Source organism: Pezoporus wallicus, unplaced genomic scaffold (genome assembly GCF_028554395.1).
Source record: "Pezoporus wallicus isolate ANWC-B61680 ecotype Strahan unplaced genomic scaffold, APGP_CSIRO_Pwel_v1 contig_5967, whole genome shotgun sequence".
Taxonomy (NCBI): domain Eukaryota; kingdom Metazoa; phylum Chordata; class Aves; order Psittaciformes; family Psittacidae; genus Pezoporus; species Pezoporus wallicus.
The window spans coordinates 623,441-640,649 of record NW_026639377.1 but is presented as its reverse complement, the minus strand read 5'-3'; the positions used below and the strand labels follow the sequence as shown (position 1 = coordinate 640,649).

The following is a 17,209-nucleotide window of genomic DNA, read 5'->3' as shown; positions in this document are numbered from 1 at the left end:
GGGTTTACTGCTCTGGGCTGTGATCCTATCAAGCCTTAGAAACTACTGAATCCTGAGCTAAGTCACTTAATTCCCCACCCAAAACAAACCCAGCTGTGCCACAAGCAGAGGTAGTGACTCAGTAGATAGCATGTGTGTCACTGAGTCAGTTCCAATGCCTCATCAGCAGAACTACTAACTTTTCAAGAAAAATCAGACCTCTGTGTATGAGGAGAACTGGCAGAGGAATTTAAAATTCAAAGAAGCATTCCACTTTCTTCCTAACAGAAGGTAGAAATATGAAATAATTGTCCAGGCAGAAAAAAGCCCAATTGCCATTGAAACAGGAACAATGTGGGGAAAATTAATAAAATATATGAGAGGCTGGAAAGGGTACAATACAGAGCTGCTTTCTGTTCCACATTTTCTATGTGGGTGCCACTGAACAGATATCTTTCCAGAAATTAATGTTGGGGTTTATATTTTTTAAGATACTTCTTATGGCAATCCTTTCCCATTTTCTGGTCTGCAAAACATAACAACACTTTTCATAGATAACTGATGGTTCTATTTTACAGCTGTTTGCTCTGACATCTTAGCTACCACATGCTAGCATTATTTGATGCTGACTGATGGTAAAATGTAGGAAAAGTCCACATTACTAGCAGCAGAACATACATCCAAATTTCCCTGTTTATCGTCATAATAATCCTGAGCATCAATCACAGTTAGCAGCCTCAGAAATCTCAGTTGTTCAGCCAATTTTTATTATGTTTTCAATTTAGCCATATTACACAGCTCAGTCATCAAGCCTAGCCCACAGAAATACTTCTTTAACCTCTCAAGAACTGATATGCAAAAAGAAGAAGAGGCCAGAAAGGAGGTCAGTGAAACAACACTGAGCTGCATTTGTCTACTGGCAGGCGTGTTTATGATTTACTATTCCAGTTCACACAGTCAGTGCAGACCCCACTGCAGTCTAGTAACTAGAGAATTTGAAGATGGTTACATACATGCATCTTTCTCCCAAACCATGCCCTTTCATGTGAGTATTCAATATATGTGACAAGCAGAAAGTCTGAGTGTAATTAGTCCCTGAACACTCTCAGAGGCTTCAGAAGAGCACAGACTCCATGAATTCTGTTAAAACACACAGGCATTCCTATTTCAGTCATCTGCCACTCTGACCTCCTCCTCCAGAAGTATATCTAAAACTCATTCTAACATTAAACATTAAGAATTATTTCATTCTACTTACAGTAGAAAGTAAGTCTGGATAAAATTATGAGCCAGGTACGAAGTACAGTTATAAGCATGGCATTGGCCATGCACAACCTCACTGAAAAGTTTTGTTTGAAGACACATCAACACTGTGCTAAAAAGTAAAGTACGTTGTAAAGTACTCTAGGTCTAGATGTGGAAAACCCCACAATATGCAGACAAAAACTCCTTAATTAAGCCCAGTCACAAAGAGAGTTTAACTATGTAAAGACAGACTTAGGTAAATAAACAGGAAACTTGAATTCTTAAACGCAGTTGGGTTCTCAGGAGTGGAAAGCATGCTAGATTTTAAGCTTCCCTCACAAGTACTTTCTTGAAAGGGTTCAGTCTTAAACAAGGTGAATGTCCCAGAATCTCTTTCAGGTCTAAACTGTCAGCAAAAACCACAGCACATCAGACTTTACATAAAATGTAGCAGCAACCACTGCTTTGACTGAGAACATTAGCTGTTAGAACATTAACCTAGGACAGGGAAAATCCAGATGTCACTGCCTTTCTGCCTGAGGGAATTCAAACTAACATGTCCCACTGTGGGGAGAAGATTCCATCTACCAAGCTGCAGGCTGGGATGATAGGATTCTCCACCTCTTCTGTTGAAGAGGCACCACCACTCCTCACCAAATAATTAACAATCCATTGGATGAGAGAAAGAGAGCAGGAGTGAGCATGACTTTTTAACTTGAAAGTCACGGTCAAGCTGCTGAACCATCTGTGTTCTCTGTTACAATAGTGAGATAAAGTATGCATTAAACAAAATGTCTTTGGAGTAACAGCTGGAATCTAATTCTCTCTTCTGAGAAGAATCATGAGGCACACCAAGAAAGGGAAGTCTGCTGCAATGTTCTCATTGTCACTCATTATTTGACAGTGTATTGGTCTTAGGCTTTCACATTTCATACTGATTTTTCCTTCTTATGAAGACTACCAGCCAATAGCAAAGTAAATTGTAAGAACAATGCAGAAAGTATTAGAAATGATAGAGTCAAATTAAGATTAGTATTAGAATGATTTTTTTCAATATAAAATGTGTAACTTCACTACCTGTGCTCTTATAACTTTGCTATCACCTTAATATAGGTATCACATTAATATAGCACAAAGTATTATATGCCAGTTAAAGACCAATGACAAGGATGCTAACAGCATGAGTTTCAGAATTACATGGTTTTGGGAATGCAATCATTCTACTTTTGAGATAGCAGTTACTGTTGCAAATACATATATTACATATGTACTGGGTTTTGGCTGAGATGGAGATAATTTTCTTTATAGCAGCTCCTGTTGTGCTATGCTTTGCATTTGTGATGGAAACAAGTGTTCTGCTGTTGTTACTGCTGAGCAGTGCTTATACAGCTTCAAGGTTTTTGCTCTTTCTCATACCACTCCACCAGCAAGCAGGCTGGGGGTGCACAAGGAGTTGGGAGGGGACATGACTAGGACAGCTCACTCCAGCTGACCCAACGGATATCCCAGACCCAGAGCATATGAAAGCTGGAGGAAAGGAAGAAAAGGAGGGATGCTGGGAGTAGTGGTGTTTGTCTTCCCAAGTAACTGTTATGGGTGATGGGAGCCCTGCTTTCCTGAAGATGGATGAACATCTGCCTGCTCATGGGAAGTGGGGAATGAATTCCTTATATTGCTTTGCTTGTGTGCACAGCTTTAGCTTTACCTATTGAATTGCCTTTATCTCAGCCCAGGAGTTTTCTCACTTTTACCCTTCTGATTCTTTCCCCAGTCCCACTGTGGGGGAGGGAACGAGCAGCTGTGCTGGGCTGAGCTGAGCTGCCTACTGGAGCTAACCCACAATATGTAATATAAAGACGTGTAGACAAGGTCTTCAGTGGCATGGTTTAGTGGTGGACTTGGGAGTGCGGGGGTAAGGGTTGGACTTGATAATCTTAAAGGTCTTTTCCAATCTCACCGTTTCTGTATGTACACATATGCATATATACAAATTGAACACACTAGATATTTCTAAGTTCATATTCTATCGGCATTCTAAGAATGAAGTAGCTTTGCAGAGGAGGGTGAAGTAATGGTGGTGTTAGTGGTTGTTAGAGTTTTTTTAACTTACTCAGTGGTGGAGAATAACAACTGAAGTTAACTGATCTGTTCAGTATCTACAGGAAGTCAATAGGTAAGCATGAAATGATAGATTTCAAGGGTCTCTTTTTGCAATGATAAATTCTAGGCATTCTTTGGTTTTATTTTCAATAAAAAACTTAATTCCTCTAAGTATGGGTCCTTTCTTGCTGAGAAAACAACACATAAAGCACCAGAATGAACTTACATACAGAAAGTAAGCTTTCATGAGCATTAATTCTAACCTGAAAAAAATGAGACAGTAGTTAAGTTTTCAATACCTATGCAAGATTCAGTTCTGTGATGTGATAGGAATTGAGGACATCAATTCCCTTCTTTTCAAACTTCATGGTTCAGCTATTCGTTGCCTACACAAGGGCTCTCAACCAAACTGGAGACTAAATGCAGCAATTAGCAACCAAGCAACTAATTAACAATCCTGAAAGATTAAGACATATTCTAATGGCTTTGCTGTTCAGTCCTGCATACCACTCAAATCAAGGCCAATTTAAAAATGAAAACAAGACACTGAACACCAGCTTTACTTGCTCAGCATTTATAGTCATGCCACCTTATTTTTATTAATAAATCTATCAGTAACTAAGAAAAAGAAGTTTTAGTTATATACAAAATCATGTCGGGTTTGTGCAAATTTTCTTCTGGAATCAAAGGAATGTTTGGAGATATTTTAGTGTTAAAATATTGATTTTAATAGATGAAAGATTGATATTCCAGTGACTTCTTAAAAAATAAAGCTCTACTACATCTAAATCAAAACAAGTCCAACAGACTTGTGTTTATACAAAAATGACTCCACTTTAGGAGAGAGAAAATACAAGACTACCTTTGTCCTCCAGAGATCTGGTATCTTACTGGAAACTCTAAAGGCATTAGTAGAACCAGGACAGCACCTGACAGTTAATTTTATTAAACTTTCAATTCCTATTGAGCTGGAAAATTTTGTCATATTTGCATAAACATATTTCACATCTTAGAATGTTCTTTGATAGTTCATATTTCAAAATATTACTTCTAGTTCATTTATAACCTTTCAAATCACGAAAGCTATTTACATAGAACACTAAATGGCTATGGTTCCTTTATTTACAAAAATAGCTTATGTAAAATAATTGGAAACATCAAAAAATTCACAGCATATAGTTTTAAATATATATTAAAACAATAAAAAGAAAACTGCCAGTGAATGGGGCTCAAGCTTTGCTTCCTAACCTGACCCAAAAGCACTATGTTTAACAGCAAAAGTATCACAATTGACATTGCCATGCAATAAAATGCAAGAAAACTTGCTTGGCATACAGAAAACAGCAGAATTCTTTTATGCACAAACATTCCACTTCATCAGGAAGAGCTCCAGCCACACTGCCCAAGTGACAGAAAGCAAAAGCAGGGACTGGGAGAATGAAGAACCACCTGTTGTAGGAGCAAATCAGGCTCAAGATCATCTAAGGAACCTGAAAGTGCATAAGGGCACAGGACCTGACAAGATGCATCCGTGGGTCCTGAGGGAACTGGTGGAGCAAGTGGCTATGTCATCCATCATATTCAAAAAGCTGTGGCAATCTGGTGAAGTTCCCACCGACTGGAAAAGGGGAAACACAACCCCATTTTTAAAAAAGGAAAAAAAAAAGGAAAAAAAAAAAGGACCCAGGGAACTACAGGCCAGCCAGTCTCATGTCTGTGCCTGGCAAAATCACAGAGCAGATCCTCATGCAATTTTAAACACCTTCTTAGTCATTGAGTTGACATGTTTATCCTTCAGCCTGTGTCCAGATCCACAAAAAAATCTTGTGGAAAAGGTGGTAAGGTCTATGCAGCATATCCTAAAGACAGCTAAGCTTTTAAGCTCAGTTTGTTCTTGATTTCAATCAAGAACATTTTCTGTGGTTTACAGAAAAGACTAGCTAATGAATCATACAATTTTAATGAAAATCAGATTACTTTTGGTAAAAGCTTGGGACATGGCCTAAGGATGACCTTATCCTTCCAAAATCTAACATGATAAACTCCAAACACAATTACATTTTATCTCCGTCCTCTGGGCTGACCTGATTAGCATTAAAAAAAACCCTCCTGTTCCCATTAATAACAGCAAAGAAGCTCAGTAAACCCACAAGGACAAAGGTCCAAAGAGCACCCAAGCAGGTAGAAATTGACAGAAGCTGAAGATGGGATAGGGAGGAGAGAAAATGAAAATTTTCACTGTTTTGAACTGTGAACAATTTTAACAGGCAGCCCAAACTCTTCCAAGCCAGGAAATAGCCACAGACACCTACAATTTAATTTGCATTTTAGAAGAGAACAGCATTGTTAGTGCTGAATAATAAATTTTCTACTACTTTTTGCTGTGTATTTGAATAAGGAAGAAACCTTTTTACATCATAACAAATTCTTAGAGCAGGACTGGTTCTGAAGTAGGTTTATGCAAATCATCCAGTCAGCGTGGAGACTAAGAGTAACCTAGGTTAGATCAAAACACAGGTAATTCTAGCAGTTGTAGACTGAATCCTGAGTTCTGAAATGGTGAAGACAAACGTATAAGGTTTGGATATCCAGCTCAGCTAGTGCCACTGTGATATCTTTACTCAATTTTCATCTCATTTTATTCAGTACCAGAGTACAGAACAGGAAACAACTGGCATTGCTAAGACCATAAGCCAACGAATCCATGTGCCCATGAACTATGAGGGGTTGAACAAACCCAAGCATCTGGGGCATTCCCGTTTCTGTGCCTTGCTTTGTGCAACATAGAGCTGTATGGTGTCACACTGATTGTGTCTGATTCTGACCCTGGACACAGACATCCCTCTCAAGAGAACTTAAAAAAATTTTTGATCCCCCTCAGAAATGACTTTTTGGATGAAGGAATTCCCAATTGTATACTGTGGCCTACAGATAATTTCCTGAATCTGGCCTCAAACTTCAATTATCCCTCTGAACTCTAGCATACTATTTGCCTGTCCACAATGGTACTTGACTCAAACTTCTGGCTCTACTTGGTGCACAAGACATTGCAGACAATCAAGACACACACTCTACCCAAAATGCTTCACACTGAACCTAGGAAGTCACAAACAGTAAGGTATACTGAAGACCAGACTCCAGCTATAACTAGCAGAAGGCTACTGCACAAGATGTAGGCCAATTGTCAGTTATATGACTACTCAGAAAACAAATCTCTTTATACCTTATAGAAAGCAAAAAAAAAAAAACAAAAAAGAAATCAGTCTTGGAAAAATGTCTAACTGCGTTGGCATAGTTTTAGAATTCTCAACTGAAACAGCCATTCATTCCAACTAACAACAGGTTGTCCAGTCTAAGTAAATTTTACATAGATTTATTTAAAGCATGGTACTTGCTCGAGTATTTGCAGCCAAAGCAGTATTTACCTCCTCTCTTTTTTTTTGGACCCATTCCTTATGCTTCTCTTCAGCTATCCTTTTCCTCCTTTCACATTCTTGCTTTTGCTTCATCTTCTCAAGCTGTATATTCTTCTCCTAATTAAAGAAAAAGTATACATCTTAAATCTGTGGTGACCGCCTACACCAATACACTCAATATTGGAAATAGTGCTGCAGTTAAAACAATGTAACCATTAGACTTAGATATTTTTCTGTCATTAAGATTTTGGAAAAGATGGATGAAAGTCAACACAAATATTAGGAAACGCAAGTGTGAAATTTTTAGAATAAGAACTGGAAATAAGTATTTCCACTTGGAGCACTGTGTGCAGTTCTGTTGTCCTCAACATAAGGACAGAGAAAGACCTAGGACTTCACAATTTCTTCTTAGGATACTTTTTATATGCAAATGTAGTAACACATTTTTATATCACAATTACATACTTTGTTCTCTTCTGGCATCTTACAAAAAGGTTGATTGATATAAGCTGTTTGAGTTGCATATATTGCAGTTTAACATCTAATGCTTTTAAAATCTTAAAAATAAATTTTAAACCATTTACCTATTCCACTGATTTCTACATGGCTTTAAGTAATGCTTATCCTACAACTGTTCTTAATATATGAGAGATTTCTTCTCGATTACATTTAGTACTGTATAAATGCTATTATGTGATACACAAGAATAAATTGCTTTGATTACTCATCAAGACCATGCGAGAACTCCATACACAAACTATATGTTTTACATGACACCAGAAATTACTTTGGCTCATTTTTTGTATTTAAAAATTAAAATAGGGAGAGATGAATTGAATCTAAAGGGAAAGTCATTAAATGTGTGGTGAATATTAACAGATCATACCATATTCCTCAAGTTTAACAAACTATTCTGGTGTTATGCTAACCTCTCAACAACTGTTCCAGAACCTTCCAGCAGTGGGTGTTTTATAAACAACACAGAACAGCTGTACATTATTCACTTTACAGCTAAAGACAATCACAGAAAGGTTAGGACACTGCTCAAGATCAAACAGTAAATCAGTAACTGAAGTGACAAATGATCTAATTTTGATGCGATTGTTCTAATCACTACTCAATACTTACAGTATCATCTAATCAACTGCAGCTAGAAATACATTAATCAAGAAAAGATACAGCTTGCACTTAATTCTGCCCCAGCCCCAGTATTCAAAACATGTAATTTGCAGGGGGGCAAAATATAGAAGGAAGGAAAAATCCTGGGATAGGGGAACCTATCCTGGGAAAGGACACCAAACAGTTGTATAATTACACATTAAGTGGGTAACAACACTGTGCCTTATATCTAATCAAGTAGCTTGGCACACTTACACCCAGCACACACCCTGTCGTGTTTTACTACCTGCGTATGTACTCATGATGAAAATTAAGGTACCAATTATATAAATGCTTGAGTACTTTAAAGTCCCATTACCTGGGAGTTGGATAAGCAGAGTATTAAGCATGTGTGGAGCATAACACTCAGGAAAAGAGAATGCACGTAGCGTGAATCACGTCAGCATTGTCAAACACAAATGCTTCAGAAGCCCAAAACACTAAAAAATAATGGATAAAACTACTTGGGTTTCCACAACCCAAAAAAAAAAAATAATTCCTGTGCTTGCTCTCTTCTATTAGACTTAACACTGAGCCAACTGCATGTATTCACCTCTGTAGCTCTAGCTTGTAAGCGGGCACGTAGCTCCTTCTCTTTTCCAATGAACCATTCTTCCCATGGTGAAAGGTTATCTTTCAAAGGTGACTCTTTTTTCTCTTCTGCTATGTCAGAGTCTTCAGCCTTCCTGAATCAAAATGAGAAATGTAACAGAACATTACCTATATTTCATTGAAAACTTAAGCAGTGCTGCTGCCTTGCAAAATGACATTCTTTTTATGGCATATTGTGACAGCAATTCCACCATTTTTTTACTTGCTTAGCAATCCCCAGAATGAATAAATGGCATATATAGTGCACCTCTGACCACCCCCCTTATCTTCTACTTAGTAAATTCTAGCTTATTAGTCATTTTTCCCCACCCTGTTCCAAACCGTGCAAGAGATTTAAGTATTACCTCTTATGAACTACACAGAAACCACAGAAACTAACACCAGAAACATCAAAGTGTTACCTTCCTTCTCACAACCAAGGGAACCAAAGGAAATCAACATTAACACCCTGTTCTTGGTCACAGAGAGGCTCCATGTACAAAGTGGCCTTTAGCATAAGCAAAGGATAACCGTGAATGCTTTTTCTTCTTTCATGTCCTATAGAACTGGATTAATGATATCAAACAATCTCAGTATTAAGAATCCATTCATTCTAACAGGTAAAGTTGTCCACCCTAAAAACCTTTCACAGGAAACATACTGTCATGGTTTAAACTCAGTTAGCCACACAGTCTCTCTCTCACTCCCCTCCTTTCTCCCCCTGCTCCCAGAGGGATGGGGAGGAGACTCAGAAGAATGTAACTCCCAGGGGCTGAGATAAGAACAGTCCAGTAACTAAGATATAACACAAAACCACTACTGCTACCACCAATAATAATAATGATGATAAGGGAAATAAAAGGGAAGAGAATACAACTGCTCACCACCCGCTGACGGATACCCAGCCCAACGGTGCAGTGATCTAACCCTTCCGGATAACTGCCCTCAGTTTTATATCCTGCGCATGATGTGCTGTGGTATGGAATACTTCTTTGGTTAGTTTGGGTCAGGTGTCCTGTCTCTGCTTCCTCCCAGCTTCCCCTTCTCCCTGGCAGAGCATGAGGCTCACAAAGTCCTTGGTCAGAGTAAACGTTACTTAGCAACAACTAAAAACATCGGTGTTATCAGTGCTGTTCCCAGGCCAAAAGTCAAAAACACAGCGCTGCACCAGCTACTAAGAAGGAGAGAAAATGACTGCTGCTGCTGAGCCCAGGTCACATACTTAACAAATGTGGCTTGCATACAATACTTGATGATATTATACAAGGTTCTATTAAACTTTTAATAGGATATCTTGCATAACTCCTAACTTCTGTACTCACAAATAATGCAGCAATCCTAGCCCCAGGCAAGAAATATCTTTTAAAATATTCCATACATGAACTATTTCATATATAATACAGTACAATCAGCTCAAAGTCAATGAAAACTGAGAACGTGCCAGTAGATTTCTTTACAAGATTCCTTCAATCTTATACAGAATTTTTTATTTACAACTTAGCAGTGAAACTAGACTTCATTTTAGTATTTTATATGGATGTATGGGTTCTGGAAACACCTACCTACTTCACTACAGTGAGTAATTCTGTTTACTGAATTCAAGTTACAGAATAGGCATCCAAACAAGCATATTATGTTAATGCTCCTGAAATAACTTTTAAGCATAAGATATCTGTTTTTAATCAATATAAAAGTATTACATATCCACAGGGAACAGCAATACTCTGTTGCCAAACCGTTTTACATCCCAGTACTCTTTAGAATATACTTCTGTGACATAAAGCATTCGGGGACAATGTCATTGGTCCTAATGTCTATTATTGTTACCCACAGGTGTGTGTGCGAACATGACTATTCACTGGCCAAGCCATAACATACCCAGGAGAACTGACTCACAGTGAAACTAACCTGGAAAAGGGATGTTTTCCCCTAAGAGAAACCCTCTTTATATTGTGCTGCCACAGAAATGTAGCACAGTGGAACCAGCAGGACACCTTGACACAAACACAATGCATGGACAGACACAGCACAGTCCAAGCACTCCCAAGCCCAGCATTTTCCAGTACTTCCTGCTGCACACCAGGGCTTTTATGCTACAGCATTAACAAAGACCTAAAAATTAACACAGTTTTTAAACAGATACATATAATAAGGGATGCAACTTAAGAATTCATAAGAGCACATCTTGTTAGAAAACAGCTCTCTGAAAGTTTATTAAAGAAAAAGATAAAAGTATTATGCATTCAAATTTAGGAAACCAACACAACTTTGTCCAGACTTGACATTTTGGGCAGGGATACTTCCTCAATACATTCTTTCGCTCTGCATGATTTGCATTGAGACACCTTCTACTAGAATAATGCTGACATATTAAACCAACCTGAGAAAAATACTAGTAGGACAGAAGTAAGAAAAATAATATTTACTGTGTTTTCTTGTATCAGTAATTACAAAGTGGAAGCTTTTGACTTCTAAAAGAAAAAAAAAGTTAAAAAGAATCAGAGTAATGTTAAAAACTTGCTGTATGCAATAAATAAGAATTATCAGAAAATGAAGTTAAAACAGAAGGCAACACAAGCTCAATATGAAAAACTGCTAGGCGACACATTTCTCCTCTCTGCACTACTGTGTCTAAAGCTCTCAGGTGGCACTGTAGCACAGACCAGAATCCAATCCTTCAATGAGCATCCAACTACACTCTCCCTGCACACCAATTATGTATTTCAAGCTACACAGACCCTGAATTTCATGGGACCATTTTCTGAAATGCTAATATGTTCACAGCTATGACCTTCTTCAGAATAATTAAAAGACTTAATGTACCATATGCTCAAGTGCACATTTCTTTTTAAATAAACATCTTAAATTAGATCCTTTTGGCATTAGAACTGAAGTCTGATTAACAGAACACTGTGATTATCATTTACCATATATTCACTTTAGTCATGCCATCAAACATAACCCTGATCCATAATGAAAGTATGAAAATGCCTAACACCGTTTCACAAGGCTGAAAACAAGGCCTTTCTCTTTTGCAAATATTGCATTTCACACATTAAATGTCTGCCTCCGGCTAATTTTTGTGCAGTTTTAAGAGGACAACAACAAAAAAGACTCTGAGAGAGTGTGTACATATTGCGGAGGGGGGTGGGGTGGGGTGGGGGGTAGTGGCTGTAAGAAGTGGGTTTTATTATTATACTTTTCAGATCTTGGCAGTCATACAAGGAAGCTGCTAAATGAACATTTAGTAGACACTTACTACAACACAGACCAGTATTATTCAGATGCAGTGTCTGCATGAGCAAAGTCTATATTGTGCCCGCAGAGTTTAACGAGATTGTTTAAGCTCAGGCCCTAACAGAGGTCGTTTTCAGTCATATCTTACCGCTGTCAGGGAATACGGCAGCAACAGGCCCTAAAATTGAGAGCTGTCTCAAACAGCATCTCAAGCTGCAAAGACATGCAGTGGTTTGAACCGAGTGCTACAGAACTTCAAAGTACGTGAACATTGCTGCTCGCTGGGAAGGAGTAAAAGGAGAATTAACAAAACCTGAAACAGGAAGTACTATAAGCTAGTTATTATCCTTCTCAGTCTGACGCTTCCCTGACTACATTTGGATACTTTCCCTGGACTTTTAGCATCTTTTTCAAGACATGCTTGTAAGGAAAGTTCTGTGTGGTATATATTCCTCCACTGCCCTTCATGGAAGCTTGAGAGCCACACTGAGACCCTGCACCCCTGTGAAGTTCAGCTTCCTTCATCCCACTTGCTAGTAACATCCACCATCAGTTACTGAACAGATCTGCAAAGTTTCCATTGTGAAGAGAGTATTCCAGAATAAGACAGGTGCTCCCTGCTCTTCCCCCTTCCATTTTAAAGGGAGAAATAAGAATTATTTATCCTCCTGTCAGGCAGAGCAGATCCCAAGGAAAGAAGACATATTAAGTTTGCATATAATTAAAAGGGAATGAAATTAAGCCACGGGAAGAAGACCTGTGCAATGCATACACACAAAACTGCTTCTAGCTAGGTACACCAGGCAAACCAGCTTGTTAGTTTCTAAGAGCATTTAAAAGGATAACAACAATGGATGTACTTCTGAAAGTTGCAAAGACCCTGAGGATCAGGCTAACAGCTTATAGGTATTTTATAAGCCCATGAAAATACGTAGCTAACAGAAGGTCCTTCTGTAACCTGCAACTTCCTAAGATACCATAAAAACGAAGGAGCTGCCTAAAGCACTTATCTATGCAAACAAATCTATATTTATGTGAAATAACCTTCAGGCCTCAAGCAGAGGGAGGCGAGTGCAGGAGTCCGGCTCCTCACACGAAGGCCGGCCCCGAGCTCCCTGCTCGAACCCGGGCCCGGACGCAGGGGTTACCTATCGCCTCCCCGAGAGGCCGCCGCCCGCTCCTCCTCCTCCTCCTCGCCGCTCGGGGAGCTGGAGGGGGAAGCGGGAGCGAGCGGGGAGCTGCCGGAGGGACTGAGGAGCTCCTCGGAACTGGCAGAGGACGGCGAGACGAGGTGGACGGCTCTCCTCCTCCTGCCGCGGGTCCGGGCGCCGCTGCTCATGCCGGCGAGCGGAACCGGGAGTAGAAGGCAGCACCGAACAACGGTCAACGGCTTCTTCCCGCCCGCCACCAGAGAGCACCGCTCTCCCGGCGGCCCCCGCGGCTCCCTCCTCTCCCCTTCCTCCTCCAAACGCCGCCATGGCAACCGGGACGCCCCGCCGCCAATCTTCTCGCCCGCCCGCGGCGCGCCCCGCGCCTGCGCCGGCCGCGCCTTGCCTCAGCCCGGCTGAGGGGGCCCGCGGGCCCGTGAGACGCTGTCCCCGTTGGTCCGCATTGGGCTCTTAACATGAGCTCTGTACAGCTGTTCTTTCTTCCTGAGGAACAGTTTTGCACATTTAGCCGTTCAATAAACGGGAACCAGCAACCTCACGCGTAAATGATGATTTCCAACATGTCAGAAGAACATAGCTAGCGTTTTCCAACAGCCAAGCCCAAGACAAGTGACACCTAAAATAACGTAAGCTGATGATTCAAGCATTGGAGACAACAAAATACCATTAGAATGTAAATTTCATGCCAAGTAAAGTTACAACAAGAAAACTTCACATCAGACTGACTTCTTACAAGGCTCACAGTGCAATGCCTCAGCCTTGTTAAACAGGAACCACGTATGGTTTTACATGAATGTCTGTGTTTGTGCTGCATGCTGCTAAGACATCCAGGAAGTAGAAACGTTTTTACTACATGGTTAAACAAGCACTGAGAGCAAAGCTCCAGGTCACGGTGGGAATGAAAACTTCAAGTATTTCAACAAGGCAATTTCAAACCATCTGAGGAAGGCTTGAAAACCTTCCCTGGCTTTAAAGCCCAGCTCATAGTGAAGACTGGCAACAGTCTGGGAGGACAAAAAAGTCCTGTCTCACTGAATTGAGGAATTCTGGAGCTCACTGCACTGGGCACCTCTTGCTTCTGATGGAAGACCCACAGCTGCTACTCTGGGATGGCTTGAAACTGGGAAATGAGTATCTCAAGGCAACACAGCAACCAGCTGCAATCTTTCCAAAGACACGTACATGAGTCTTTCTCTTCCCTCCTGGGAAGCCCCTCCTTGGCCATTCAAGAACAAGAATTGGGCAAGTAGCTTATATTAAGAAACCTCAGCATTGTAACAAGGTTTATGCATTTCAACAACCTATAGAGAGGGAGGTAAAAGCCAATTCACCTTTCAGTGGATTGAGGCATCGCTACTGGAATAGAAGTGACGTATAAAATAATACCATTGTTATCCCTCTTCTTACTGCTCTGCCCAACTTGTCAAGCCTGCTCCACAGCCACTCTGCCCTAGTTAATAACACAGGCATGGTAAGAGCCCAAACAACGTCCTTTGTTAAATAGTAAGGATTGAAACAACAACCCTGCAGGTTCAGGTACACCACTCCTATGGCCATAGAAGGCCTGACAAGCAGACAAACAGCATGTTACGAGGACATGCTTCACAGCAAAACCTTCATTCTGTGAATTTAGCACCATAATAGGAAAGCCTCCCTCTAAAAAACATCTGCCCTGGCAGGAATTAATCTCCAACTCTGCTGAAGCCTAGGGCAAAATGAAACCGACACAATGAAGTTGCTGCAAATAACTGAGCTTAGTTAATAAATATATATACACACCCTTATGGTTGTTACCACTGTTGAAAAAACAGCTTATTTTCTCACCAAAGAAATGGCAAAAAGTACATTCAGTCTTTCAGTGCTAACTGAACCAACACCATCATAGACTATGGAGTAAGTACTTAAAGCTATCTAGCAACAGGGAGTTAAATTCAGAGTAAAGACAGAGTGATGTATTCACAGACCTATACTTTCTGTCTGTTCAGTCATGCCAATCAGCATGTCTGAACATCCAAACGCTCCTGACAAATTGCTCACAAGTAACCCCTAATTGCCATCCACAGAAGCTGAAAAACCATTTAACATAGAAAATGATGTTAAGGAAGCAATTTTACAGGTAACTAACACAGAAGAGAATTAAATTCTAGGCATAAATCAACTACCCTGAATCACTAACTACCCTGACAACTGTACGAAATACCTGAATTTGCCAAATCTTCTTTATGGTAACAGTTGAAATTTAGAAATTGAACTATAATCTGATCAGCTCAGTCTCCAAAAACTTATGAGGCATGAGAAGGAACCTCTCAGTTCAACCTGATTAGTACTACACAGATTTAATAAAAAGAATCAGATCTGATTCTTTTCAGATTTAACGCTTAGTTCCACCCCTACACACAGGAATACAGAAAAAGCGTAAGAATAATCTTACTAAAAAACTCACCTTACTAAATTCAGACACAAAATAAGGCTTAGACAAGATGCCTAAAGTTTGAAAAATGTGTATCTTAGTTTTACTTGCAACCTGGAAAAAAAAAACAAATCAAAACAAACAAAAAAACTACAACAGAAAATTTGAACCAAATATAGCCAAATTTGCCTCACTGAGTCTTCAGATATTCCAGTGTAGGGAAAAACAATGTGGCAAGCACAGGAGTGAGGAAGAAAACTACTTGGCTCGTGCTGTGTCAGGGCTGAACGAGCCCTGCCTATACTTGTCTACTGGCTATTTTTGTGCCTGCATTTGTAGTTCTTCTTGAAGAGAGGCTGTGGAATCTAGAAGACAATAAATTGCTTCAGTTTTCCTTCTTGGCAGAGTGTATTAACATCTCTGTGATACACCATGCTCACAGCCCTCCTCCTTTTGAACAGCCTTCGCTTCTCTAGCTCATTCATGCTCCTGCACAAAGTCTTTTTCTCTTTAAAAGCGTCAGGAACAGATTTACTTGCTCTTTTTTGGCCTGAAATTTTGAAGGCATTTACAGGTTATGCTTTTGTTACTGGAAACCAGTGACTCACTTCTCATTTTGTTACCCTCAAGTCTAAATGATTTCCCCACAGTAAATGCCACAGTGATTATTAACTACTATTTCTTAGGTAAAACCTAAATTTATAGTAGTGTTGTGCCATGAATGCAAGATCTGAAATGTGTCCATTCATGCTCCAAGTTCTTATAGTATACAACAGTGAAGAGCAATTTGTGATGTATTATCCCATTTCAGATTTCACTTCCTTAATTACTGAATCATCTTCAACTGAAAGTCAGTACTAACAGTAAATCTGTCAGACTCTACTGCATGGTATGTGAAAGGCAATATTAAAAACTCTTTCTAAAAATAAACTTGTTATGCTAGCACTGAAAGATCAAAAACAACTGTGTAATTAAAAGTTATTAAGTTGGGAGACACAGCAAAAGAGGCATTACCTGGTAGCTGGATTTCTCTGGGTTCTTCTTGTGTGACCATCCATAGGTGACAGGCAATGCTGAGACAGGCAAGTTTTGCAGCACTGCTTCTTGGTATGTTGATTTCAGTAGCTACTGCCAGCAATCTCTCACCTCTACCAGTAGATAAAACCTGTGTGTGTTGGAAGACACTGGGCTGACAGCATTAAAAGATAACTGCTAGCATCACTGTAAGTCCAAAATCAGACTGATATACAAATACTGGAACACCAAATGGATCACATCTGAGCATTTTAATAGAATTTCAGTGAGGACTCATTTGTAAAACAGAGGAAGAAATCAATGCATACCAAAGAATATTGTTTGGAAACACAACAGGCTTTCTGAAAGCTGGATGGTTGGACTTCCTTCCTTACCGATTATGAAATGGCAGCTGACATTTATTGTCCTTTTTGAGAAGTAATCCCGTGGGAAGTATTCCTGTTACCTGTGAGTGGCTGGCCGATAGAGGGAGCATGGAACAGGCTAGGCTCTGACAAAACTATGGCTTTAAAAAAACCTGCCTGCAACTCTCAGCATAGAAATAGTACCAAAACCAAACTCATCATCTGTATATTTTTCTAAGCCATTCCAAAATCATTTAAACTCAAACACAGTATGTGTTTTATGACTGCTTCATAAAAGGGCAAGGACTTCTCTGAAGGTTTTAACCTTTTGCATGCCAAGAGTCAGCATTAGTCCAAGATCAGAAATCCACTTGTAAATGGCAACTTTCTTATTTTTTCTGGCAATTGTTTCCTGAAATGCTCACCACATGTAGCAGAGAGCAGATGACAAATTATTTATGCTCAATAATTTTATATGTGAGCCATTTTCAGCCTTAAACTTTTGAAAAATTGAGAAAATAACAA

General features: G+C 39.7%; 1 protein-coding gene across 2 annotated transcripts in view; it reads right to left on the bottom strand.

Annotated features, from left to right (window-relative positions):
• CCDC34 (coiled-coil domain containing 34) overlaps window positions 1-13,080 on the bottom strand; it is a 31,258-nt gene extending 18,178 nt beyond the window's left edge. For both annotated transcript variants that reach the window (XR_008972782.1, XM_057414432.1), the window contains exons 1-3: window positions 12,875-13,080; window positions 8,452-8,584; window positions 6,750-6,857 (exon numbers count right to left, since the gene is read on the bottom strand). Coding sequence is in view for 1 of the 2 variants with exons in the window: in XM_057414432.1 (XP_057270415.1) it covers window positions 6,750-6,857; window positions 8,452-8,584; window positions 12,875-13,065 (432 nt within the window). In the remaining variant the exon portion in view is untranslated. The remainder of the gene's footprint in view (window positions 1-6,749; window positions 6,858-8,451; window positions 8,585-12,874) is intronic.
• Between the last annotated feature and the right edge of the window lie 4,129 nt (window positions 13,081-17,209).